The 26,515-nt window shown below is 34.3% G+C and overlaps 1 protein-coding gene across 1 annotated transcript in view; it reads left to right on the top strand.

Moving 5' to 3' along the window:
• LOC138748176 (intestinal mucin-like protein) overlaps nt 1–26,515 on the top strand; it is a 33,288-nt gene that overhangs the window by 4,413 nt on the left and 2,360 nt on the right. The window contains exons 4-14 of the mRNA XM_069907951.1: nt 3,760–4,112; nt 5,189–5,360; nt 5,458–5,690; nt 7,543–7,726; nt 8,729–8,939; nt 10,919–11,091; nt 17,811–17,880; nt 18,020–18,126; nt 18,219–18,250; nt 24,551–24,661; nt 25,693–25,744. Of these exons, the coding sequence (XP_069764052.1) occupies nt 5,610–5,690; nt 7,543–7,726; nt 8,729–8,939; nt 10,919–11,091; nt 17,811–17,880; nt 18,020–18,126; nt 18,219–18,250; nt 24,551–24,661; nt 25,693–25,744 (1,021 nt within the window). The 5' untranslated portion in view covers nt 3,760–4,112; nt 5,189–5,360; nt 5,458–5,609. The remainder of the gene's footprint in view (nt 1–3,759; nt 4,113–5,188; nt 5,361–5,457; nt 5,691–7,542; nt 7,727–8,728; nt 8,940–10,918; nt 11,092–17,810; nt 17,881–18,019; nt 18,127–18,218; nt 18,251–24,550; nt 24,662–25,692; nt 25,745–26,515) is intronic.

Genomic DNA, 26,515 nt, shown 5'->3' with positions numbered 1-26,515 from the left:
ATGTTTCTTTTTTAATTGCTGATCTCATGGATCACTTGAATGTGATCACAGTCTTTTATTTCTTTTTTTTATATCTTTCACTGTGATAACTGAATATTTATTATCTATCCATGTTTTGTTTTTATTTAAGTTTTTAAAATTTAATTTAATGTAAACTATTCTTATTTTTCAAAGTATTTGATCAGCTGCATCAAGGAAGTATGTTCGTGTGTATATACATTGTATAATGTATATGACAGTAAAAATTACCATTATCTTCATTATTCTCTTAAATACCTCTGTGCTTTGTTAACCCAAGCTCATTACTTCCTTCTTCAGAAACATTTAGTTATATTTCAGTGTATCTCAATACAAAATTTATTCATAGTTTTGTCCCAAACATTACAATTCCTTCCATGTTAATATATGGGAAAATTTTATGGATTGAGAGATAAAAACATAAACTACACATGCTGTAATCTTGAGGAAACAATGAAATGCTGTGGCATTCAGCAAGTTTAAACGCATCCATGGATAAAAATTATCTGTATCGGATCAGAAACATTTTTCTTGATGAAGGGTCCTGATGTTCACTCACCATTTCTACCCAATGAGTTTCTCCAGCATTTCGTTATTTGCTTATAAATTGAGTGGTATTGTGCTTCTGTTTGTCCTCAATATTTTCAAAATAAGCAACATAGCAGCCTTCAACAGACTGACATAGATGCTAAATTTTAGCACTAAATTTCTTCAGTAAAAATCCCTTGACTTCCTCATCAACCTTTATGCAAATTTAGTAACTAAATTATTGAATATGATATGACCTCGGGTACATTCTGGTTTGTAAAAGATTATGTGAATCATAAAAACATCATTAATACCTTGTGTTTTATCGGTAAGATTACCCGAATTTGCTTTTACAGCTACTATTGTTCTCGATAATTGTTCAGTCTTCAATTGCCATGCTAAAACCTTATGTGCTCTATCTCCCAACTCAATATTTTTGTCGGGTTCATCTTGTATCCCTCTCTACTCTATATGCTTGTATTGTATTAAGTTTCAATTTTAAAAAATCCATTATTTTCCTTTTCTCATTATTTGCTTGATTTTGCAATTCTTTTTCCATCTTTATTGTTTCATTTTCCAAATACTTCACTTCAAACATATATTATTTTTTAACCTTAGCCGTATAACTTATTATTTGTCCTCTAAATAAGCCTTTGAAAAATCCCAAACCACAAACTTATTAGCCTCAGAATGTTCATTCAGGTTCATAAAAATTTTATCTGTTGCCTTATAAATTCACCAAAATCTTCCCTTTTTAGCAATGCTGCATTAAACCTCCATCTATAACCTATATTTTGCTCCTCCTCCATTAAAATTGACATATCTAAAGGTGAATGATCAGACAATATCCTAGCTTGATATTCAATATTATGAACTCTTGCCTGCAGTTGAGAGGACATTAAAAACATATCTATATAGGAATATGTCTTGTGCTTAAAAGAATAAAATGAATAATCTCTAGTACCTGAATACATCCTCCTCCAGCTATCAAGAGTTTCATTTCATTCATAAAATTGTTTACATCTTTTAGTACCTTATTTTTAACAATAATTCCACCTGATCTATCCAACTTTGGATCAAAAGTAAAATTAAAATCTCCTCCCATAATTATTTTCCCCTTTTCATTAGCTAACTGCATAAAAACATCTTGTATAAATTTTCCATCATCTACATTCATTGCATATATGTTCATCAAGGTCCAATATTCAGAATATATTTTGCAATTTATCATCACATATCTTGCCACTTTATCAATCATTACATCCAATATTTCAATTGGTAAGCTTTTTTTAATTAATATTGCCATTCTTCTAGCTTTAGAATTAAATAAAGAAGAGAATACCCTTCCTACCGAATCTCTCTTTAATTTCATTTGTTCTATTTCCATTAAATAAATTTCTTGTATAAAAGCCACATCTACTTTAATTTTTTTTCATATAGCTCAATAATTTTTTTCTTTTTATCGGATTCTGAATTCCATTAATATTAATACTAATAAATGACAATTTCCCTGCCATTATACATCAGAATTAAAATCTATATCCATCCAGCATCCTGCTTCATCTCCCCTTCCATCCCAACCCTCCTTATATAATATATTACGTATTTAAACAGTCCTGGCTAAAAACCAAAAAAAAAAGGAAAGATAAGAAAAGAAAAAAAGATAAAGAAAACCCCCCAGAGGCGTGTGATGTTAAAGCATCTTTATTCCTCTGATCTATATGGGATGCAAAACATGTCGCATTAATGCCCATGACTCTGCAGTGGTCAGCATCAGATTCCCCACTAACTCACTTGAAACTCCATACCATCCCTTGTTATAATCTTATCAATAAACCTTTTAATCCATTAATCTTACCCAATATAATAGATCACACACAATATAGGTTAAAACCTTCCTCCCCCTTTAAACTCTCTCTCGAAGCTCAATATATTTTCAGTTACAGCAAAACCTCTCAGTTATGTATTTAATTCAGGGATCAACAATCATCTGCTGATCTTTAACAGGCAATGAATTGGCATCTATCTTTGCTTCATTTGGCTCTGTAAAAAAATCTATTCCTCCCTCCCAGGATGAATACTTTCAAAGTAGCTGTGTATCTCAAAACAAATGCATAGCCTTTTTTCCATAATACATCTTTAACCAGATTAAACTCTTTTCTCTTTTTCAACAAATCAAAACTTGTATCTGGATAAAAGAAAATCTTATTTCCATTATAAATCAAAGTTGATTGTCTTTCTTTGGCTTGTTTTGTTGCCAGTTCCAATATCTTCTTTCTTACTTTGTATCGAAGGAATCTGACATGTATTAGATGGGACAATTGGTCAGGCTGAGGTTTAGGTTTCAAGGACTTGTGGGGCCAAATTGACCAGTTACTGTGCTGTATGTCTAATTTTTAAAAATTAATTTGATGTGGGAATGGGACACAGAGGATGTAACCAGAACTGAAGAAGAGGCAAGGAAAAAGGAAACTGCAGAAGGAGAAGAAAAACAGGTGTAGAAGAGATTCACTGTTGAGGGGTTAGCCAAATTCTTTGCAGACCTTAACAGCTTGTTGAAAAGTCCTGAAGAGATGGACCCAAACACTGAACACTTTTAACTGATCGAGAGGAATGCTCATGCAGTGTGTGCAGCATGTAAAGAAATTTATGAAGAAAATAAAAAGCAAACTAGGCAAACAACACCGGATGCCAAAACCTCCCCAAGAAGAGCCTCAGCCAGGTCCTTCAGGTATTACAGAGTGACAATTCATCAATGGACATTATTCGATGAAAGGGTTTAGGTCTGAAAAGTTGGTTATATATCTTTATTTTTGCTACATAAAGAATGCTGTGTGACTTGCTGAGTTTCTCCAGCATTTGTATGTTAACTATAATCACAGCATCTGCAGACTTTCTAGTTTAGCCCTACTATAGACATAAATCTGAATTAGCTATCGCTCTACAGAACTAATCCCTCTCTCTTTGACCATTGTTATAAATCAACATTGATAATTTTCTTCTCACATTTGTTTTGCTTGCAATGAATCATTCATTCTACAGTGAACAATTGGATTGTTAATATCCCAGTATTCTTTTGTCCAGTATTTTGGAAGCCTTATTTTACAGCATGAATAAATGTCATAATTATAGTTAACCATATTTATGTTTATCATTCCTCTCTTCTAGTTGATCAATGTGATCCTAATACTGTGTCCTCTTTTTCTATTGCAGAATTCGATTGTCCTGGTGTATGGTCTTCATGGTTTAATGACAATACACCATCTGTGCTGAGCCCAGATGATACAGAGTTGTTGACATCAAATCGTTTTAAGCTGTGTCCCTTATTATCTGACGATATTAGTAGCATTCAATGTAGACGTTCAAATGAAACTTATTTGTCATCAGATTTATTATCAGAGGAAGTGACATGCAATAAAGATATAGGGCTGGTTTGTACAGTCTTATCAGAGGGGAAGATCTGTAATGACTACGAGATTAGAGTTTGTTGTGTGCCAACTGTGACTACAACTGTCCCCACTACTACTCCATCAGGATGTTTCTGTGATTCAGTTCCAGCAAGAAAGGTAAAAATATTTTAGTCACTTGTGCGTTTGATATTTTAGTAAGCTCATACTGCAAATATTATTCTTAATAGTGATTCTAATGAATTTTTCACAATCTAAAGCAAAAATAACTTTACAGTATGTTGCCTATTTCTGATTGATTCCTCCCCATTGTCTCAAGCTGAGACTTCTGTATTTTCAGCATCCTACTTGCTACTGAACTAAGCTTCTAACCACATTTCTCCCCTATTTTTAAAACTAATAGCTTCAAACTTGCTCTATTATTTCTGATCTCACTCATCTGTGCCTGTTTCAGTTTGATTGCTGCCAAAACCTTCTTTCATACTTTAAACTACCATGTCAAATGTAGTCTTTCAGTTTTGGCTGGGGCCAGCAAAAAGTTTTAATTAACCAACATATTTTAACACCTGCTGATGCAAGCAATCTTCTAAAATGTCGTATGAAGAAAATAATTGTCCATTATCTCTACATATGCAATCCATGACTCTGTTGAAATAAAGAAATTCAAGTGATTGTTTTGATCTGACAATGCAAAAAAATAGCACCTACAATCCCAAGCTAATTTTTTTTTAACTGCATTTTGGACAATGATGCTCCTTCACAGCTGCAAAGACTGAACTCCCAAAAACTCACCATAGGCAATCACATTTCTTCCTGAAACCACCTTATTAATTTTTAATCAATCTTGTCATTAATTATCTTAACAATGTCATTCAATTTGTTTAATTCAACAATTAAAACAAATGTTCCACTCATCCACTCGAGGACACTAATAATAAGTTAAATATATGCATTCCAAAATTTACTCTCTAAAATCCAAATGTCAATTAAGGAAACACAATGCTGAGTTTCAGAAATAACATTGCAACATGGGCCCCATATTGTAATGACATTCATAAATGACGTAATGATTTAGCTTCTTTGAATTGTTTTCATCAAGGAATTTAGCTAATCCAGCCAAAAGCATATTTTTCTTCATACAGAATAACATGAATACTGTTTCAAATCAACCAAACTAATTTGAAAATTTACTGTTGCATTACTGATGCATTTATTTGTTTTACACCACTTTCTAGTGCAATGAAACATGGAAGGAGGAATGTAAAACTGTTACTTGTATTGAAGGACAAAAATACATAATTGAGTATGAATCCTGTACATCAGTCCAAAAGCCAGTGTGTTCCAATGGGCGACACCCTGTCTCTGTTCCAACTGAAGATGGCTGCTGTTCAGAATGGGACTGTGACTGTAACTATCATCTTTTTTTGTAATTAAATTTAAATAGTAAAAATAAATCATGTTACATTTTCAATCTGAATCTAAAAATTTTTTTTTTCAATTTTAGATATATGTTATATATGGGGAGATCAACATTTTTTAACCTTTGATAATATATACTACAATTTCATTCAAAACTGTTCATATGTTCTTCTGGAAGAATTGGTTCCAACATACAATTTTTCAGTGATCCTTGATAATTATTACTGCATATCATCAATGCCTAATTTCTGTGGGAAAACGATAATTATTCATTACAATGGAAATATCATACATGTCATGGCTAAACAACCTGTTAAAGTAAGTATCATAATCTGTTTTTTCGTACATATTAAGGTAGCAAGAATATTCTTTGGGTTGTTTTCGTAGTACATCACATCTTCCCTGTGCTTGTACTTGACATCTTGTACTTTTGAATCCCAGCATCCCAAAAATAATTCTTTTAACATACCTGCCATTTTAAGGTTTTATGCAGGTCTCTCCATTGCTGCGCACATCATTGAACTGAGCCACTTAGTCTATAATCAGTGGTTCTCAATCTTTTTCTTTCCACTCACATACCACTTTAAGTGTTCCCTATGCCATAGATGCTCTGTGATTACTAAGGGATTGCTTAAGGTGGTATGTTTTAATCGTACCTAATTAACTCATTACGTGCACAGTTTCATAACTCCAAAGGAAATGGGCCAGTGAGAATTTTTCTCCAGCAAAATATTTCAGTAACAAAGGGTCTGGAGCAGTAATTATCAACCTTCCCTTCTCACTCACATACCACCTTAAACAATCCCTTACTAATCACAGAGCACTGATGGCAATAGGGATCACTTAAAGTGGTGTTTGAGTGGAAAGAAAAAGGTTGAGAACCACTGGTCTACATTATCTCCTTTTTCTTCCTGCCACTTTGCATCATTTTGTGCTTTTATTTATCAAATATTTCCTGCCATTTGTCTGCCTATTTAGAGAGCCCATCAATGTCTTTCTGGAATCAATTATTATCCTCTTCGCTGTTTGCTATCTATCCAAACACTGTGTCATAAAGAGTTAATTTATTCTAAAACCAACCATTTACTATTTCTACCACTATGCTTTCCGGTTTGATCCTTGCTAGTTGTGACTTTCACTTCATAGATTTTAATTTTGCTAAGCAGACCTTTGTATAGGGCTTCATCAAATTCTTTTTGAAAATCTACTGAAGATTAGACCTACTGCATTCCTTTGTTAAATTTCTCCATTGGGCTATCAAACAATTTAATCATATAGTCATACTTGATTTGCTTTCACAATCAGTGCTGACTTCACTTTGGGTGACACCGTTAGTGCAATGCTGTAAAAGCACCAGTAACCTGAGTTTGAATCTATTGCTGCCAGTAAGGAGCTTGTGTGTTCACTCCGTGCCCATGTCAGTTTCCTCCAGGTACTTTGGTTTCCTTCCACATTCCAAAGATGTACGAGGTTAGCAGGTTAATTGGTCAGCTAAGTGTAATTTGGTGGCAGAGTTGGTCTGCTTTCTTGTTCCATCTCTAAACCAAACTCAACAACTCAAACTTCTTCAACTCTGTCTGATGTTTTCATTGATTACTGTTATTAAAATTTACCTACAACTGATAGGTCTGTTTCTTGGCACTGAGAGAACCTTAATAGCATTAATTCATCCTCCTTGTGTATATGCTAAGTCTTGCAAAAGAAGCAGCAGCAGGAAGGGGAAAATGAATACTATTCCACACAGCACATTAGGGAGCTCAGTGATGGAATGGGAGGTTAGATCTGCTGGCACCTGACCTTTAGCTGGATATGCACTCGTACTTTTAACCAAGGATCCACGGAGGTTTGGGACAAGCTGACTCAAAAATGGTTGATAGTCACCAATTCTTTTTTTTTTCAAATAAATAGGTGAGGTTCTGACAGAGTTAAACTTTCCAGACCTTTATTTTTGCTGCAGCAAATGTGTTGTGAACTCTCTCCAACATTTACTCAACAAAAGCCAGCCCCATTTACAATTGAGGCTATCTCATTTTCTTCCAAAATGCTGTAGCACACTGACCATAAAGTTCTAATGACTATTTTGCTGACATAATTTGGTAATAATGTTCTCATACAAAATAACTTTCTCATCTCAAAATAACTTTCAATGTATTAATTTGTTTTCATCTAGGTCATATTCAATGGAGAACCTGTGAGCTTACCATATAATGCAGAAGGAGCTGAGATTTTTGGAAACATTTACTTTGCCTACGTTAAAATTCCTTCCATTCGATCTTCCATTTTAACAACCAAATACATGTTCTTTATTAAAGTATCAGAAAAATTTTTCCAAAGTAACACACAAGGACAATGCGGTATGATATAGGATTATATAAATTAAGTCAAGTGTTATTTTAATTGGTTAAGCATGGAAGGAGTACATTAATATTGCTCTAGCCCTTTTGTGGCATGATGCTCCTTGAGTTGATAGATTTGTTGAACATTATGCTGTGATTTTTATGACACAAGGTAACACAAATATCGTGCACTTTGTGTTTTGATATTGTTTTCCTAATATTCCTCCCCATAGCTATATAAACCTTTATATTTTAGAACATTTACTCTTTATGGTAATTGTAAAAGAAAACTGAGATTTAAAATTTGGGCTAATATTTTACTAAGTGTGATCCAACACTCACATTTTCCTCAAACATATACTAAATAAGTTTGAATCTTTTAAGGCATTCAAAAACATTCTGGCCTTATCAGTGAAACCAAAAGAAATTCCATGGCATTGAACAATGTCAAAATGTCTCATGGGTGGTTCAGAACAAAGCTCATTCATGAAATTTCTGAAGAAACGTTTTACAGATATCATTGCCATACCTTTGTTTTAGTATCTAAAAATGCTTTTAAAAATGAAAAAAAGTATCAAGGTTGAATTTTTAAATGTTCTGGAAGTACAAAATCATTTATAAACACTATGAAATCATTAAAATCTTTACATAGATAATTTATGATTGGTAGCAAACTTTCCTTACCTTCTTCACAACAGCAAATCATGAATTGAAATCAATGCTTATGTAGATCCTATACCAGCTTTAATCCGCTGCTGGAGGCAAAAACAAATCCACTTGCATATAAGTGCTGTTTATTTCCCTGGCCCCAATGAGTAAGCTTGTGCATGCTAATAGATTTCCTGTCAAAAATGTGTCAGGAAGTTCTACTTTTGGATATAAAGCACCAGAGTTTCATGCTTTTTCAAATTTAGAAAAATAAGTATCATCAGTTCGCTAACTTTACTCACAAATTCATTGCTTAACATTTTAATAAGTAATAGAATTTGATCGTTGACAAAAACTATTTCCATTTCATAGGTTCTCCTAAAAACAAACATGATGAATGTAAGAGAAAGAATGGAAAGGTGGAGCCAACTAATTGTTGTTCTGAAACGGCATTTGAATGGAAAGTGGATGACCCAAATAAACAACACTGCAGTACAATACCTAAAGTTGTGCCTTGCAAAGAGAAACCTACTAAACCACCGTGTAAATATTCAACAACCGTGTGTGATGCTATACTGGGAGAGTATGTAACATTTTACGTCACTTCTTGAAAACAAATATCAAGTCTGTGTTTTTAATCCGCATAATGTTAAATAATTTTCACAATTTAAAATATATAATAAATATTTTAACTAGCACTCCATCAAATTCAATTATGATGAATCTTTTTTAATTTTTTTACTTTTCCCTGGTTTCTGATTGGACGCAAAAATAATCATCTATTGATTTTAACTGTCCTGCTTGGATGATGTCAAATGTGCCAGCCACCCAAAATTCCATTGGCAAGGTTACCTAATCAGAAAAACATCTAGAGTTGATCAGTGTTCCTCAAAAATTGAAAAAAAAACCTTTAATATTATCACCGACATATAGATCAGTACAGAGTTAATTTGTGAATCATCAACAAAATGAAACATCTATGTCCTGTTGTGGTATGATCATATTTAATCAATAAAACTAACACTGGCCAAAATGCATTCGAAAGAAAAGAATCATCTTATCTTCCCAAAGAAAATGGCAGTTCTGCCGCTCGTGTGGACCCATGAAGAGTGAGAAGAAACACAGCACTCCTCCACAGGGTTTTAACAGTCAGTCAATCTACTAACGGCTCCACATAGGCTTTAAACAGCCTGTTAAAGGAACCACTGCAGGGTCTTGTCCCAAAATGACAGCGCCTGCATTCGGCAACAGCCTTGTGAGGTGGCTGAATGTGGAGAAGCAGAGAACTGATGTAGTGCTCCTGAAAACAGGGAGCCACCCCTCATTTGAGAAGAAAAAGCAGTGGAGATGAGACTATGGGACGGTGACCACAGCGGCGGACCAGTGTGGGGCTCTATGGCTGAAGAACACACAGGCAGCAGACTGTTGGTGACTCAAAATGAGGAACCAAAGCAGGCTGCGGGAGGCTGCCTTGAGATGTACCAGGTATCGGAACTGGGATGCCAAGGGCACCGAAGGTTTGGACCTGGAACTCAGTTTTCTAACAGTTTAGAATGAAGTCTTTGTGGCTGTGAAGGCTGTGGGAACACTGAAGGTGAATCAACAGACACTCAGTGACTCCAGGGGCTCTCTTTTGACTCCCTTTCTCTGACTGTAAAAGGCACCCAGCAATTTCTGCTGTTGGCAATTCTGTCTGCCTTACGGCAAACTAAAGCAAATTTCATGTCATATTAAACTTGTTTTATTTCATGACATTAAAGGAACCTTAAATCTAAATCTGCAAGTAATCTTCAATTTAGTTTGGTGGCAGTCATTAAAAGATGAAGATCCTAGAATGTATTTGACAAACAGAAAACAAATGATTTTATATCCCGTGTATTCAGGGATTTTCAAATATTGTTTGTAATTGTTAAAACTCAGGAAATACCTATAAAGTTATTTAAGCAGTAGTGTTGATGAAAGGTTGCAAGTTTAAAAACTCTATCAGCTAATACACAAAATTCTCATAAACAATGATAGAACCATAGACAATTACAGCACAAAAACAGGCCCCTTTGGCTTTTCTGTGCCGAAATCTCATAAAATTTTTTCCTTTGTGATCATGCCTGGGAGGAAAATATGGACTTGGGGAGTAATTTCCTTCAAAGAGGTGACATACCATAATTTGAAAGATCAAGTGAAACATAATTTTACCACCTCATAGAAGAAGTCCCACCTACAACAGCCCAGTATTCCTCAGTAATGAGCTACATTTCAATCTTATATTTTTGCGCTAGAGTTTCTTGGGTTGGATTTGAGCATTCTGTTTTCTGGCTTTGAAGAAAGAATGAACTATGTTGAAATTTGTGAAACAATGCTTGTGATTTTATATCATATGACAATTGTTCAGAATTAATCCTTTGAATTATAGTTTAATGCTTGCAAAAACAGCAGAGGAAGTGTTCTTCTACACTTCATAATATAGTTTTGAACTCTCCAGACTTTAGAAGATTTATTTGATAGAATATGATTTTAGTTTTATGTAACTGTAATACAATTTGCTTTTATGTCTGTATTTTTCAGTTCGTTCAGCATTTGCAGAAGCAACATTGATCTTTCTAACTATATTAAAGCATGTGCTTATGACAATTGTGAAACAAATGAAACACACTGTTGCAGTTTAGAAGCAGCTGCCTTGAAATGTAAGGAAAACGGATTCTGTGTGGACTGGCGGCAATCTACAAATGGATTATGCAGTAAGTATTGTGAAACTGTAGAGCTAAAATTAAGAATTAAATTACAAATGCAAAAATAATTTTAAACTAAATAAATAAAACTCAGAAATGGTGAGTTTGAATAACATCAGAAATATTTCAATAGCCAAAAAGTAAGCACAGAAGCAACATAACAATCTGATTTTCATTCAACCCCTTCCTCAGTTTGTGTTCAACTTAGTCTGAACACCTCTAAAATGTGCTTTGACTGATGGGTTCTGAATTTGATAAATGTATGAATTCTATTCAATGCTTAAATCATGAATTTGGTCCACACCACCTGTGGAGTCTGATCAGATCTTATGGCATTAACCAAAAACAGACAATGGGGGACATCAAGCTCCTAGCAATCTCCTGATGGACTTATCAACAAGAAAAGAAGTCAAAAGATTCAAGAAAGTTGGCAGATCCTTCAGTCACAAGTTGAAAGCAGGAAAATGCAGTCGTGAATTTGCACTGTTCCTCCCTCCTTACTCACAGTTTTTTTTAAATCTTTCACCTTCCATATACTTTGCAAGTATGGAATCACTTCCTTTTTTTGGAAATTTTATTTATTTCAAACTAGCTTACATTATCATTACACAATAGATACTAAATAATTTTCAATTTCCCCCGCCCCCACCTTCCCTAATCCTTACAGATAGAAAAAGAAAGAACACATTCATCGTAATACTTGTAATTACATTAATAATAATGTATATTTTTTAATGTAAATAACATATTTTCAAGGGGAGAGTTGGATTAGAAGGTCTGGATTAATCTATATCCATAAATCTCAAAGAAAGCTCCCAAATTTGACAAAATGTGTCATATTCATCTCTCATATTATGTATTTTTCTCTAATAGGAGACAATGTTTTATTTCTACATTACTTCCCATTTTTGACATTATAGCTACACACTTTCTCGTTACTGCTGTTGCTAAACTCAAAAATCTTTTTTCATATTTGCCTAACTCCAACTTAATATCTTTATCATATATATTATCCAACAAAAAGATTCTTGATTCTATTTTAATCTTTACTTTTAATATCTTCTCTAACACAGCACAAAATTCTTTCCAAAAATCTTTTACCTTTTCACACAACCATACTAAGTGCAAGAAATTACCAACCTCTTTTTTACAAATAAAACATTGAGTAGAGAAATTTGGGTTAGTTTTATTCAACTTATACTGTGTATAGTACAACTGATTTTTTTTTTAATTCAACCATTCGATATCTGACATTAATTGTATTAGTTACACTATCTCAACATAGCTTCAAGAGGAAATATTTCCTCTTGAATTTGTATATTTAAGTCCTATTCCCATTTTAATTTAGATTTATACAGATCTTTTTTTCCTTGTTTCTTGTAGTTTATTATACATGATAGTTTATAAACCTTCTAATAATAAGGTATCTGTTATGACATATTCAAATTGACTATGCTTCAGAAGTCTCAAATCTGTTCCTATTTTCCTCTTCAAATATGATCTTAATTGATAATATGCAAATACTGTATTTTGTGGTATCCCATATTTCTCCTTTAATTAATCAGATGTATACTTTTTTCATACCAAATGTCAAATAATTATTCATTGTAAATGGAAGAAGCTGATTTTGTCTTAAAGTTAATTGAGCCTACTGATAATTTCTTATACCTCTTTCTAAATGTATCCGATTCCATATTCAAAACAAATGTTTTAAAATTGATATTTCTTTCTTACCATTAAAAATTTGATAATTCCATTTATACAGTATTTGCTCTGGAATTTCTTCACCTATATTTTCATCTCAATATATACCCAGGGTACTTTTTCCTCTCTTTGATACCAGGAGAACAAAAATCCCAATTGGGCTGCCTTATAATATATTTTTTTAATTTGGTAGTTTCAAACCTCTGATATTTTTTCCATATTAACTTTTCCATACTTATCCTTGCTGATTTTCCTCTCCATAAAAACTCTCTAATACTCTTATTTAATTGTCTCAAAAACATTTCAGGCTCCCAAATTGGTAATGTTTAAAATAAGTATTGAATTCTAGGAAAAATATTCATTTTAACACAATTCATACACCCTATTAACGTTAATGGTAATTCCTTACATCTTTTTAAATCTTCCTCTAATCTTTTTAAAACTGATAAATATTTCAATTTATACAAATTATTCAATTGTTTGCTTACCATTATCCCTAAATATCTAACCACATCATTTTGCCATTTAAATTTTACTAACTTTTTACATTGTAAATAGTTCACATTAACCATATCTTTTATCCGTATTAACCTTGTATCCTGATACTAATCCATATTCTATTCATCTTTCATTTAATTTATTCAATGAGATTTCTGGTTTTGTCAAATATACTATAACATCATCTGCAAAAAGACTAATTATATGATCTTTGCCTCCTATCTCAAAACCTATAATTTCCTCATCTCTTTGAATCACTTTAGTTAACGGTCTATTGCCAATGCAAATAGGATGGTGAGTGTGGGCAACCCTGCCAAGAAGACCTTTCTAATCTAATCAAACTCGACTTTTTACCATTTACCACTACCTTCACCTTTGGTTCATTATACAATGCTTTTATTCCTTTTATAAATATCTCAGGAAATCCAAACTTACATAACACCTTAAATAAAAAGTCCCATTCTAATCTATCAAATGCTTTTTCTGCAACTAAAGTAACTGCTACCACTGGAACTTTCCTTTTATAAGCTACATTTATCAAACTTTAAAAATCTCACTATATTATCAGCCATCTTTCTTTTTGTAATAAACCCCATCTGGTCCATATTGAATAACTTTGGAAGTATTTTAACCAAACGATTAGCCCACAATTTGAATACAATTGTATAAAATGTAGACATTTAACAAAGATATTGGTCTATGTAAAGCTGCTTGTAATCGATCTTTCTCTTTTTTTTGGTTTTACCATTATCAATGCCATATTGAAAGATTCTGGTACATCATTTACTTCTCTCATTTGATCTAATATCTCTTTAAAAATTGGCACCAACAATTCCTTAAATTCCTAATAAAATTCCACTGGAAAACCATCTTCTCCTGGCACTTTATTATTTTCCAATGTTTGAAAAACATATATCTCATCTTCTGAAAAAGAATTAGATAATTCTTTCTTCTCCTCTTCACACAAATTTGGTAATTGGATTTGTTGCAAATATTGCTCAATTTTAATTTCATCTTGTTTTAACTCAGACATATAATTTCTCATAAAACTATCTAAACTTTTCATTTTTTCCTTCGATTTATATACCATCTGACCATTTTTGTCTATTATAGTCTTAGATACCTGTTATTTATTTAACTGCAATGCCAACACCTTAAGAGCTCTTTCTCCTAGCTCATAATATCTTTGTTTAGTTTGCATAATATCTTTCTCAACTCTAAATGTTTATATCATATTAAGCTTGACTTTTTTTTTGTTTCCATTAATTTCCTCTTTTCCTCATTTGGACTAATTCGTATTGTTTTCTCTAAATAAGTTATTTCTTTATCCACTTCTTTTAAATAGTCCTTTTTTAATTTTTCCATATAACTAATCATTTGTCCTCTTAAATATAAATTTGTCCCATATAACAAATTTATTCTTTACTGAAGCTTTATTATTTTCCATTAAAAACTTGATTTGTTTTCTTACAAAATCACAAAAATCTTCACTTTTCAAAAATACTTTATTTAATCTCCACCTATATCCACTATCCTTTTCTTCTTCACATACTATTAACAATAGTAAAAGAGAATGGTCTAAGATAGTACATGCCAGATATTCCACATGTTGAACTCTGGGTTGAACTTTAGCGGGCAGTAAAAGCATGTCAATTCATGAATATGTCTTATGGCAAAAGGAGTAAAATGAATAATCCATGTTATTCATGTATATTTTTCTCCATATATCTATCATTCCCATATTTACCATTATTTTTTTTACTTCCTTAGACACTTTACTATCACCTGTATATCTTCCTGATCTATTTTCAAATTTAATGTCAAATTAAAATCTCTCCCATCAAAATCTTACCATTGACATTTGACAATTTCATAAACACATCTTGCATAAATTTACTATCTTCTACATTTGGGGCATGTAGATTCAACAAGGTCCAATTTTCTGAATATATTTGACATTCTACCAAAACATACCTTCCTGCTGGGTCTTTTTCTACATTTTAAGTTTTTATTGGTAGATTTTTATTTATCAATATTGCTACTCCTTGAGCCTTTGAAATAAATGAAGATGTCAATACCTTACCTCCCCAGTTTCTTTGTAATTTATCCAATTCCTTCTCCTCTAGATGTGTTTCCTGGAAAAAAGCTATATCTATATTCTTTTTTTTCCAGAAATATCAATTTCTTTTTACATTTTAGTTGATTTTTGTTTTCCATTGACATTAAAACTCAAAGTTAATCTTCCCAATCATTTTTAATCAAATAATCTCCTACTCATCCAGCCTTCATCTTACAAATACCTCTCTAACATAACAAAGGTATTATAGTTAATTAGATCTATTATACAAATAAATGTGTAGAAATCAGAAAATTTAGAAAATAAGACAGAATTCCCCCAAAAGGACGCACATTATTAACATACCCTTTTTACTTCCCTTATTTGTTGGAGTTGTAGCCAATCCTCCATCCCCACACATGATTCAGTGGCAGCCAGCAAACATTCTCTTTGCCCCCCTCCCCCCGAATATTATGCTAACTAGTCCCGACATATATCATTTACTTAACTACCTATTATGATCTTGTCTTAACTCCCTACCCTTATAGTCTTAAGAAAAGTTATCTTTCAGCTTTATCATCAGACCAATCAGTAAACCTCTTTACCCCTTACTTCCCACTTTACCAGCCAAAGATTCAGCAAAATCTTTAGCTTCATTGTGATCTGAAAAAAACGTGCTTATCATCATACGGTAGGGTATCTCAAAACAAATGCATAACCCTTCTTCCACAATATATTTTTAATTACATTAAGTTCCTTTCTCTTTTTCAACAGTTCAAAACTTATGTCTGGATAGAAAAAAATCTTGTTTCCATTGTAAATCATTGGAGTTTGTTTCGCTTGCTTTCCTGCTAATTCCGACACTTTCTCTCTCACCTCATAGTGAAGGAAATTGACCAATATTGGATGAGGATTTTGACCTTCTTGCGGTTGTGGTCTTAAAGTTCTATGTGCTCTCTCGATTTCAATGTCTCCTTTAAATTCTTCCACTCCAAATACTTATGGTATCCAACCTTGTAGAAATTTCTTCATATCTTGACCTTCATCACCTTCTCTCAACCCCACGATTTTAATGTTATTTCTTCTACTGTAATTTTTTTAAGTATCCATCTTTTGACTAAATTCTTCCTTCATTGCTTTTGACTCTACTTGCAATTTTTTTTACTTGATTGCTGTACTTCAAATTCATTTCCTTTTATTCTTTCTTCCATAACTTCCAATTTCTTTTCCATTTGCTTTAAAGTACTCTGTACTTGACCAGATACATCTCTAGACTCTGTCACTTTATCAGATATAGCTTTAAGAGTCTGCTGCAGTGATTCTTCCAAAGTCCATTGCAAATCGCCCATATACATTTTGACCTCCAAAGCCAGTAATGAAGTTTCCTTACCAACTTCTCTGTATCCTTGTTCTGAGACCTATTCAGCTTCTACCTCTATCAATTCTTCACTAAGTTCACCCCCAGAGCTGTCAGCTTCTGGATATTTTTTTAAAAGTGCCTCCATTTTTTTTCTTCTCTGCGTAGCTGCGATGAGTCGCGCCTGTGCAGTAAGTGTTCTTTCTCTGTGAGCTGCGGCCATTGTCAGGGAGACCTTAGGCAAAAGTGCTCAAGGTCTCCCAAGCTCCCTGGCATTCGCTACAAAGAACCAGCTTCTAGAGAGCTCCAGGCTCCTTCTTTAAGGTAGGCCTTATTTCTCTCTCTTTGTCCTTTTCTTTTTCCAGTTCCAACGCTGTAGTGACAGGCTCTTTCTTCTTTGATGGCATCCTGTTCTTTTCTTCAGCTCTTCCGACGGCTTCTTTCATTATCCTTTAGAACTTTTCTATACTCTTTTTTAAACTTTTTTGGGGAGAGTAGGGATTCCATCACTAACCCCATGTCATCACGTGGCACGTCCCCTAGGATCACTTTCTTGCAGTGGAGGAAAAAAATAGCCCTAATAAATCTATCCAATTAAGAATAAAGAATATTGTTACATGTGAATAGTTATATTAATTTTTGAATTAAAAATGTTGGTGTTCATGAAATGACTCCTATAATGAGATCTGTGACAAACAGCAATGAATAACAAGCTGTAAATGAATTAACTGTATGAATAAAAGAAACATGTATTTTAATGGATATTTTTTATGACTTGAACACGATAAAAACTGTGCTCAGCTTTGAATCCAGTGACTGGAGGAATATATATCTTTGATCACCAATGATAAATGTGGATCCAGCCACCACCCATCGTCCTTACCTATATCTGGAGCTGTAGGTGTAGAAATGAGGACATGCTTCATACTTGTGCATTCATTGGCAATTAAACCCCAAATTTCACACATTGTCTTTTTAGTTGTAACATTAATATTCAGTGGAAATAGTAAACTTATTTCAGAAGTAACTTTGTATCAAATCATCCTTACTGGCTTTAAAGGTGTGTGGGTATTTTACATGTCTCTGTGCCTAACATTATTCCTTTCTTCTAAGAAATGACCTGTTCAAGTAATTTCATCTATAAACCCTGTGCCATAAAGAATCACAATTATTGTAAGAACAAGTAAGTATTTTATAATTCATTTTATGTTTCATAGTAATTGCCTGAAAATTTTGAAATAAACTATTTGTCTCAAAGTATTAGCATGTTCCTTTTTGCTGTAGTACTGAATATCACAAAAGATAACCATATTTATTTTCAGTAAGATAATAACTGGAGAGACTTTTGACGAGGCTACGGAAGGTTGTTTCTGTCCAAGTGGAATGATGCTATCTGAAGATCGTACCAAATGTGTTAATTCATGTTTGAGTGAGTTACTTTTTCACAAAAAAAATTAAAAAACATAAATTTTAAGTGTCATAAATAGCACAGATTGAATAATATGCCTTTCATTCCTACAGCATGTAGAGACAACTCAGGAAACAAAAGACAGGTGAGTGGATGAAAAATCTTTCATATTTTACTCGTATCTTTATGTAAAAGTATTTAAGGCAAAATTTTCACATTCTTGTTTGGATAGGTAAAACTCATAAAACATCTATACATTTTAATTATTTTCTTCTGACTTTGTTCTTAGCCCCTTGTATACTTTGAATTCTGATATTATGTAGTAAAAGTAAAATTGGACGAGTCATAGAGTTTTACAACATTGAAACAGGTGATTTATCCCAACTTGTCCAAGCCAACCAAGATGTCTGATTAGCCAAGTCTCATTTGCCCTTGTTTGGCCCACATCCTTTTCAAAGATTTGAAAAATCTATAATTCACTTTTCATGTGTTTTTTTTTTGGACTTTCCGACAGAATTACAAAGTCATACAGCACACAGTTGGCCTTTCCGCCCAACTCATCTATGCCTTTAAACTAAATTATACTCTTCCTAAATAATGAAGGGTGATCAGAACTGCATGCATACTCTGTGTGATCACTAATATCTTGTGCAACTGTATCATAAGGTCCTAACTTTTGTACTCATTGAATTCAATGTGATCTAAGCTTCCAGACTAGCCAGCCATATGGGACCTTGTCAAAGGCTTTGCTAAAATCTATACATGCACAATGTCCACTGCGCTGCCCTCATTGATCATTTTGGTCACCACTTCCAAGACTTTAACAGATTTGTAAGGTACATATTCCACAAAACCTATGCTGACTACCTTTTATGTGTACCTGCCTATCCAAATATTGATGGATCTTGTACCTCAGAATCCCTTTCAGCAACTTTCCCATTACTGATGTTAGGCCCATTTCATTGCTACCCTTAAATAACACCATTAGCCACCCTCTAGTCTTCAAGCAATCTCCTTAAGCCAAAGATGATGTAAATATCTCTGCAAGGGCCTCTACAATTTTTTCCCCTTGGTCTGAGGATGCACTTGATTAAACCTGGGGTATTCATCCAACTTAACACACTCCAAAGCTGCCAATACCATCTCTCTGGCATTTGGTCCAGGATTTCGCAAATTATTTGCTTCAATTCCTTAATCCTTTACACAGTAAGGACTAATAAGAAGGATCCTCACAAAATGTGCATGTTGATCTTAATGGGACTACTTCTCTCTCTAATTATCTTTTCACTTTTAATACTCCTGAACAATATATTGGGATATTCCTGTAAGCAGCCTGCCAAATATACCTTATGTCCACTTTTTGCCCCTCTGATTCCTTTCTAATGGGTAGTCAATATGCCCTTTATCCTCATTGAAGGAGTCACCGAATCGAGGCTGCTTAATTTTTATGTATGCCTCCTTTCTCCTAACTGAGAAGTAATATCCCTCATCAACCATGGATCCTTTAATTTCCCAGCCTTACCCTTCTCTTTAACGGGAGCATGCTGCCCCTGAGGTCTTCCTATCTCACTTTAAAAAGCATCCCACTTTCCAGCCTTTCCCTTACCTCTAAACATCCACTCCCTTCAAGTTCCCACCAAATTCCTCCAAAATTGGCCTTGCCCCAATTAAGACCTTAATTTGTGGGTTAATCCTACCTTTTCCAACAAGCAATAAAGTTATGGTCACTGGTTCCAAAGTGCTTTCCCATTGTAACTTCAATTATTTGCCTTATCTCATACCCGAAAAGGAGTTCCAGTGTTGTGTCCTCCCTAATAGACCACTCAATATATTGATTTAGGAAAGTTCCTTGGAGACACTGAAAAATTCTACCTCATCCAAACCCTTTGCACTATGGCTGACCCAGTCAATATTAAAGAAGTTAAAATCTCCTAGCAATACCACTAAATTATTACTACAGTTATTTACAATCTCCCTGCACATCTGATTCTTCAATTAACTAATGAAGGGCTTATAATACAGTTCAAGGTAACTATTCCCTTCTAAGTTTCTAAATTCTACTCATGCAGTCTCACTGTATAAATGTGCAACATCGTATTCTTTCACACAAAAATGTCCATTTGGTTCATTGTGCTTTTATTGAGTTTTTCAAGTAACTATATCCTCATTTTCATTACCTCTAAAAATTATGAACTGGTGTCAGTAAAGCAGATGTTCTTGTATTTTCTCACACGTGATCACATGATCTAATAGGTACTAGTAACTGGGTCCATGATATTACCATGAGGTCTTGTGCTTGTATCTTTATCAATATGAGGTTATGATGGCAAGTCCGTGCTTCAAGAATTTTATTAGAACGCAGGCAGAGTTAGCTTTTCATACTCCCTTACCAACCAAGCTGTACCAAATGATTAGTTGTTTGCTTCGTCATCATGGCACTTAAGGATTCAGACCAGGTTTTCTTCAAGGTCAAGAGTAAAATTTCTCCATGGATATTCACAGATTTTGAGATTGGGATATTTGAAGTCTGTTATATAGCCAGGATAATGTGAACTATTTTGTAACTGTGTAAGAATACACCCTTCTCACTGTAGTGCACCACTGTGGGGCATATCTGTATATATAGGAGTGTGTGTGAACAGTTTCCTGAGATGGTGGAAGGCATCAGTAAGTAAAGTCTCTTTTGTTATTTGAATCTTGCATCTCTAAGTTATTTAAGAAGTCTCCCAAGTAATTCAGTGACATAGCATAGTGCCAGCAGTAGAAGAGAACAGGAATAAAGCCATTGTAAGTCACTGAAATATGAAGGGGAAGAAGTGAAAAAACGTTACTGAAAAAAATGGCTGGAGCAACAGTGATGTACCGGGAGGCTGAAGACATTGTTGAATCGCTTAAAAAGTTTCAGCAGAAGTGCAATTTAGCATTCAAAAACTATTTTTAAAATGCAAAAGCAGAGAAGGTCAGTTATATACTTCTCTGGATAGGGGAGCAAGGAATTGACTTAGCAGATATTTGCAAAGTTTGCTTCTCACCTTGAACGCAGGTCTAATCATAGAATTAAGCGCTATGAATTTCAATGCTTTTTTTTAATTTTTTTTATTTTTCACACTATAAACCATATTGATCAAGATACATACATTTTCCTTTTCAAATATATACAGTGTCGTTTTCTCCCCCCCTTCCCTCCTCCCCTCCCTCCCTCCCTCACCTCCCCTCCCACTTATTTAAAGTTCAGAATCTAAGATACATTAAACCCGTTAAACAATGTTGTCACTCAATAAAAATAAACAAGAATGAATTTCAATGCATAATGCAAGAGACTGATGAAACTGTTGATAACTTCCTCACTAGACTAAAAATTGTTGCTGCAAAATGCAGATTTAAGGATATAAGGGGGAATGCCCATCCCAAAGTGCAATAGACTCTTATAGGGAAGGATAGTTTTAAGCTGGCCGAAGCTATAGACATAGCAAGAGCCTTCGAAGCCGAGGATGCAAATGAATCCCTATCTATGCAGACCCACCCACAGCAAAGAGAAGTGTTGATGCTATAAAGAACACAATGAAAAAAGTGTAAACCCCCAAGATCTGCAGGAAGTGAAGCAGACAACACCCCTTCAATGACCGAAACAAATGCCCCGCATACAGTTCTGAATGTTGAGCCTGTATCAAAGCAAACCACTGGGTGAGGATGTGCAAGTCTGGTATGAAGAAAACAGTAATACCAGTGAAGAAAAAAGACAAGAAGAAGATCCACCACAAAAGGAAACAACAATGAAGACTCCGACACCCAGATACTAGACATAGAATCCATCCATCTTCATAAGATGTTGGTTGTGATGAAGGAAAGAAGTGAGTTGCACACAAGGATCCAAATACAGAGGACAATCCAGAATAAGCTTACAATATTTAACCTAAAGGTGAAGCTGGATACTGGATCACAAAGCAATGTCCTTCCTTCCACTCAGACTCGATTGCCAAATGTTCCTCGGGAACACAATAAGAGGGTATCCAAAAGATGGTGCATTGGAAAAAGCAAGTGTCACATTAACAGCCTATGGTGGATCCATGATCAAGCAGCAAGGCAGAGCTAAGATCAATGGCTGCCATAAGGAAAAGAACATCCTCTGTTCGTTCTACATGGTAGATGCAGACAGAACAGCAATTCTAGGTCTGGATAGCTGCCGGGAGTTGCAATTAATCTCTGTCAATTATGAGATCCAGATGAAGAAGATATCCAAAAGGACCAACAGAGACACTCCATTGGAGAACCGACCTTCAGTCACAAACAAGGCAGGGCTCATGAGCATGTGCCCGGAATCCTTTGATGATTCAGTTGGATGCTTTGGAGACTTTGAAAATCACATTGTCATAGATCCATACTGCAAGCCACTAGTCCATGCTCCAAGGAAAGTACCCTTAGATCTTAAGAAGAAGATGGAGCAAGAACTAAATAATATGGAAAGGATGCAAGTCATAGCCAATGTGACTGAGCTGATAAGTTCCATAGTGGTCAAAGAAAAACCAAATCGCCGCTTGAGAATATGTCTAGATTATTGAATCAACCAATAAAAAGGGGTCACTACCCAACATCAACACTACAAGACATCACAGCAGAACTTACAGGATCCAAAATCTTTAGCAAGCTAGATGTTAAGAATGGATACTGGAATATGAAACTAGATGAGGAATCAACACTACTAACAATGTTCAATGCTTCATTTAGTCATTACAAGTTCCTGTGATTACCTTTTGGCCTAAAGGAGAGCCAGGACGTGTTCCAACAGAAGATTGATGAGATCTACAGAGAGCGTAAAGGTGCTGTTGACATCACAGATGACATCCAGGTTTTTGGCAGAGATGGAAAAGCTCATAATCTTCATCTACATGAGGCCATAGAGAGAACAAGAGGAGCTGGAATTAAACTTAATGCAGACAAATGCATTATAAAAGAGAAGGAATGCCAATTCTTTGGAATGGTGTAAACACCTGATGGGGTAAAGCCAGGTCCAGAGAAGGTTAAAGCCATTGCCGAGATGGAGTACCCAAAGGACAAAAAAGAACTCAGAAGGTTCCTTGGGTTGGTCCAATACATAAGTTCCTTCATACCACATATGTCAGACTACACAGCAATTATTAGAGAGTTGCTGAAGGAAGATGTGGAATTTCAGAGGTTATCATCACATCAAAGAAGTTTTGACCAGCTCAAAAAAATAATATGCAGAGAAGTGGAGTTGAGATACTATAATAGAGAAAAAGCCCCCACTCTGTTTGTTTATGACAAACATAAACAAACATAAACAAACATTGCCAGAACTCTTCACAGGGCAGCATGGGCATATTCAAGAGCCAATGTTGAAAACATGGACTCCAGCAAAAGTCATCAGAGAAGCTAAGACACCAAGATCATACATTGTCGAGACAGACTCTGGCAATCAGCTGTGGAGGAACAGAATTCACATCCGGCCGACACAAGATGTGATGAAGCAGAAAGCTTTACTACCAGCAAACCCTGCAACACCAATATCAGTGAGGTATCAAGCGGACAGACCACAACCACCAATGACGAAACATTAACTGATCAGTTCATTTGCCATTATGGCTGCCTTTTAAACTGTGGCTTCCTTCAGTTATATTGTCCCCAAAGTCAAAGGATCTCTTTCTCCTGCCCTCCTCTTAAATCAAGGAGTGCATGTCATCAGCACTATCTTAGAACTCGACATCACACTCAATACCATTTTGCCTTTGGTATCTCATTTTTAACTTTCTTCTGTTTTCATTTTCTAGTTAGATTTGTACAGACAGGATCCTGTCATGATATAACATTTACCAGCATAATCTTTTAAAGATTGACTTGGTAATGCTGTCATTCTCTCAAGAACCATCCATACTAGCTTATTCCCATACCATTCTAATTAATGGCTGCTTTCAAGAAAGAAATTATTTTCAGAGCATTGTTTCAATGTTCAGCTAAAATTGAAAGCTTTATTTCATTTTTCACAAAATTTTCTTGGGTACTGAATGTATTTTCCAGTTATTTTCAATAGTTATCTTGGAGTTGTTCACAAAGATCTTGTTTATGCAGGAGTATGGCCTGTAACCATCCTGAAATATACCATGAGAAAGACTAAGATTCATGCATAAAATTTGAGAGTGATGATTGCAAGATGTGGAGAATTACATCTTACAACAATATCAAACGTCATCAACATTCACACAAACTGATCAGAAAGATCAAATGTAGCTGGTTTTGCCATTCTAACCAAGGACAATTAATTGTATTGATCTAATAGGTCAGCTGAGATTGGTTACCTTGGAAAACAGAAGAACTGCCTGTATCACGTGCATATTTTCAGCCATAATTCACAGAACTTCATTGGAAGAAATTCCTAAATACTTAGAATAACAATTACTTTTATAATGCTATTTCTGTTTTTCTTTTCCAGAATGGAGAAGAATGGCATCATCCCAATAATACATGTATTTCCTACCAATGTTTAGAAGGCAATTTGATAAAGACAGAAATAGTATGCTCTTCCTATCCAATCTGCAAAGAGGTTTGTACAAAATGTTATTGTTGCAGGCTTCCTAAGTCATGATGTCCATTCACCAAAAACCAGATTTACTTCTTCCATGGTTCTTCATGTAAACTTAATTGACCAACAGATAACCAGCTTTTAAAAAATCATTCTGAGTATTAAGAATTGGATGCTGGGAGGATTAATACGATTACTTCAAAATTAGAAGATCCCTGATGTATTCTTTTGCACTACCCAATCCAATTCCATTGAAAAATAAATCCAATGAATTTCTGCAACTTTCATTCAATTTTCCTCCATGCCTCCGGGGGTGTATCCCATAAGTTTATGCCAATAGAAGCAAGTTTTCATCAAACATGTGAAGCTTGCCTGCCTTAAAAAAAAAGATGGCTCAGGGAACCCCATTTAATTTGTTTACCTATCTTGTCTTTCAGGAACACAACTTCCCCATCAACCCCACACATGACCACTCCAAAATTATACTAACTTCAACTGTCTTAACTCTTTAAGCAAACTGAAAAAAAAACTATTTCATTTTACAAAAGAAGAATCTACTTAAATTTATTGAGCATGTAATACATTACAGGCTTTACAAATGAAAAAAAAACTAAAATAGAATTCTAAAACATAAGGAGACTGATAAAGACATACAGCATAATCCTGAATCCAACTGGACGAAGCACAGAATGAAATGCTGTTAAAAGTCTGGAGGTTGTGACATAAAAATAGGCCTATTTGACCAAACCAGTTTGTATCACGATTCACCCAAGTGAAATTGTTCCAATAAAATTTCCCCACCCTTTTTCTGTATCCCTGTTATTTATAGAAAAAAATAAATATTCGTAGAGCTATCTTTTTCAGGAAAAATTTGAAAAAATGCTAAAAGAAAACAAGAATTTATTCTTAACCACTGACTACATTAGTATATACTATGTAATTTCCACACAGAATTACAATTTAACAATGAAATACTGTAATATATTACAACCAATATTTAATAACACCCTGTATGTATAAAGCAGTAATTATTCAATATTTCCTATGTTTAGACTGAGAAAATTTGGGATGAATATCACTGCTGCTATAAATGTCCTGTGAAAGGTAAGAAGTTTAATTTTGAACACCATAATTTATCTGAAAAGTATATTCTCACTGCCAAATTTAGAGTTTCTTGCTCCAAATGTCATCATTATATTTTAAAATTTCAAGATCACACCAGACACTACATCTCAAAAGTACTTACTTTAGCTGTGAAATGTTTAGACTTTTTTGCCTACTAGGATGTCAGATGATGAAGATAACACTACATAAATATTCAAATGAAGCAGTGTTGTTCAAATTTTTGCTAAGGCTACCAATTTTAACCAAATGGTTTACCTAAATGATCCAATAGTCAGAGTACATACATGACATCACATACAACCCTGAGATCCTTTTCCCTGGAGACAAACAGATTTACCACTTATTGGTTGTGCAAAGAAAAACTGTGAATAAAGAAATGTAAACAAACTGTGCAATACAGAGAGAAAATAATCAATAAAGTGCAAACGTAAGAGTCCTTAAATGAGTCCCTGATTAAGTTTGTTGTTGAGGAGCCTGATGGTGGAGGGGTAGCAGCTTTCCTGAATCTGTTGGTGCAAATCTTGTGGCACCTATACTCTTTCATGAGGGTATCTCACCTATCCTCAGTGGAAAAAGCCTATCTACATTTATTCTGTCTATCTGCCTCATAATTTTAAATACCTCTATCTTATCTCCCCTCATCCTTCTACACTCCAGGTAATAAAATCCTAACCTGTTTAACCTTTCCCTGTAATTCTGTTCCTGAAGTCCAGGCAACAGCCTAGTAAATCTTCTCTGCACTCTTTCTCG

This window comes from Narcine bancroftii, chromosome 13 (assembly GCF_036971445.1).
Source record: "Narcine bancroftii isolate sNarBan1 chromosome 13, sNarBan1.hap1, whole genome shotgun sequence".
Classification (NCBI taxonomy): Eukaryota; Metazoa; Chordata; class Chondrichthyes; order Torpediniformes; family Narcinidae; genus Narcine; species Narcine bancroftii.
The sequence above is the reverse complement of the archived record's forward strand: the minus strand, read 5'-3'. Positions and strand labels throughout refer to the sequence as shown.